Genomic DNA, 2,292 nt, shown 5'->3' with positions numbered 1-2,292 from the left:
TTAAAAAAAAAAAAAAGCCTGGACACCTAAGGAGAGCTATGGAAACTCTGACAGTCCAAAAAGGAAAAGGGCAAAGAGCAAAACATTTGAAGCAACACAATTAAAATTCTCATGAGGGGGAATATATATGTATAAAAACTTACATTTAAAATAGCTTTTCTGATTATTTCATTATTAAAATAGAACCTTTTCATGGTGACGTCAGGCAAAATGGCGACAGGCCCAGAAATGCGAATAGTGACTTCCAGTGTTCGGATTTAGAACGGCAAAGCTAACAGCTGAACGCTGTTAACACCATTTTACATAAATAATAAAGGGTAACCTTACCAATTTCAAAATAAAAATGTACATTATTTGTTTTATGAACTTTATTTTCATTTCCTTTCTTAGATCGTTCACAAATCTAAATACAAATTTGAATTATCCTCTAATATTGTATGATTTGTTGAAAATATTGATAGCATTAGCATGAACTAGAAGAAGAAAATCTTAAATACCTTCATAAATCAGACATGCAGCATTCAGTGAAGTATCTGTAACCTTCGTCTAACTATGATCGGGTTGTTAGAGAAAAATAATCCACAGCTGGTTTGAAATTATCCATAAAATTTTGGAGAAGCAGTCATGCATTCTGCAGGTGGGACTACCAACATTTGATCTAAGAGGGAAAACAAAAACAACCAGGTAGGACATTTAGAAAATTAATATTATAAACATTTGTTTACAGTTGGTTTGGTTACCTTTCATTATTTAGGTAAAATTGCTTTAAACAGCGTTCAGCTGTCAGCTTTGCCGTTCTAAACCATCACTCTGCTTCACTTGAGTGAAAAGCATCTATAGTGGTGAATCAGGAGCAGACAAGATCAATGCAGTTTGAAAAGCTCTCAGTTGTGAGGCTGCAACTGAAGTGGGCGGGCCAAAGTTTCCCTGCTCTGCTCCATTCTGATGCATCCAATATTTTAACGTCTTCATTTTCCTTGTCTGAGCTGCCATCTGACTCAAAACTATACGACTGGATGGCCCCGAAATTGCTGGCATTGGAGTTGGGAGGGCCTGCAAGAAAGCGGGAGAGGATAAAAGCAAAGAGATGATGGGATTTCAGCTGAGGCTTACTTCCAGCACCAATGGCCCCGCCCAAAACTTCTGTTTAGCAGAAAATTCGGCTTAAAATTGAGTTTAACCTAAACAATTTGCCTATTTGTAGCATAAAACTGACTTAATTGAGTTATGTCTCCATGATCATAAATTCACATTTTCATCACAACTAGATGTCTAACACGGGCAGCTTTTACGTCATCAGATTTGTTGCATTAAAGTGATTTCCTGGAGGAGTCGTGCAGACTTACGTAGCTCCTTCCACATTGCGTGGTGGCAGGCGATGAATCCTTTCCTGAGAGCAGCGCACACCTCGCCGGGATCCTTCGACCAGAAGCCCCGCTGTCTCTTCAACAAATCCCACAGATGCTCGCTGGCGAAATGTGCCGCCTCGCGGCCCCCGTGACCGTCGAAGACGGCGAAGAAAGCCACAGACTTCCGAGTGTCAACAACCTGCTCCGCGCACTGCTGCTTGGATGCCGGGGAGCTGATGCTGCAGCTGTCCTCGGTGGATAAACTCTGCACCCACGCCACCGCCGCGGGACCGCCGGGTTCGGCGTGACCGCGCGCTTCCAACACGGGCTGCTTTGCGGGTTCGTCCTCCGCGCCCCCCATCCCTCCATCCCTCTGCGACTTTGGATAATCTTCCACGGATGACGCCGTGGGCTCGTACTCGATTCTTATTTCGACAACATCCTCCATGTATTTTCTCCCTCCTTGCTCGGAAAAAGCACTCATACGAAACATCAACGACTCTTCCATGATTGTGTTCGCAAAGCGGAAAACACTTAAGCAGCGAATACAAGGTTCATAGGGTGGCTAACTGTAGCCTTTATGGCAGTTTGGAACCAATTTTGCCGCGATTGTTTACCTCAGGCTTCCTTCCTTTTTGTTTATCCTCTTCGAGCCGTCCCGCTGTACGTGATGACGTCACGCTTTCGCCACCAATCAGCTGAGGACTTTTACCACGCGGACTGTTCCACTGGTTCCACTACTGAAGGAATCCAGTTTGACAAAATAATAATTTAAAAATAAATAAATATATAAAATAATTAACTTTCTAAAAGTTCATGAATAAAGGTGAAAAGGACTTCATAGGAGCCTTTTTTAACTACACCTTAACTGAAACGACATCTACCTTAAATAGCAAACAAAGAACTGTGGAGAAACATTTGCTACTTAAAACTTAATTGTCTG

The 2,292-nt window shown here is 42.3% G+C and overlaps 1 protein-coding gene across 3 annotated transcripts in view; it reads right to left on the bottom strand.

Moving 5' to 3' along the window:
* LOC112142800 (protein phosphatase 1D) overlaps positions 1-2,292 on the bottom strand; it is a 9,118-nt gene extending 6,826 nt beyond the window's left edge. Inside the window, exon 1 of one of the 3 annotated variants that reach the window (XM_024266375.2) lies at positions 1,347-2,292. In XM_024266375.2, coding sequence (XP_024122143.1) covers positions 1,347-1,857 — 511 coding nt within the window. In that variant the 5' untranslated portion in view covers positions 1,858-2,292. The remainder of the gene's footprint in view (positions 1-1,346) is intronic. The other 2 variants (XM_036215268.1, XM_024266376.2) reach the window with 2 other exon arrangements.

The sequence above is a fragment of the Oryzias melastigma genome, linkage group LG14, assembly GCF_002922805.2.
Source record: "Oryzias melastigma strain HK-1 linkage group LG14, ASM292280v2, whole genome shotgun sequence".
NCBI lineage: Eukaryota > Metazoa > Chordata > Actinopteri > Beloniformes > Adrianichthyidae > Oryzias > Oryzias melastigma.
This window is presented reverse-complemented; position numbering and strand designations above follow the sequence as displayed.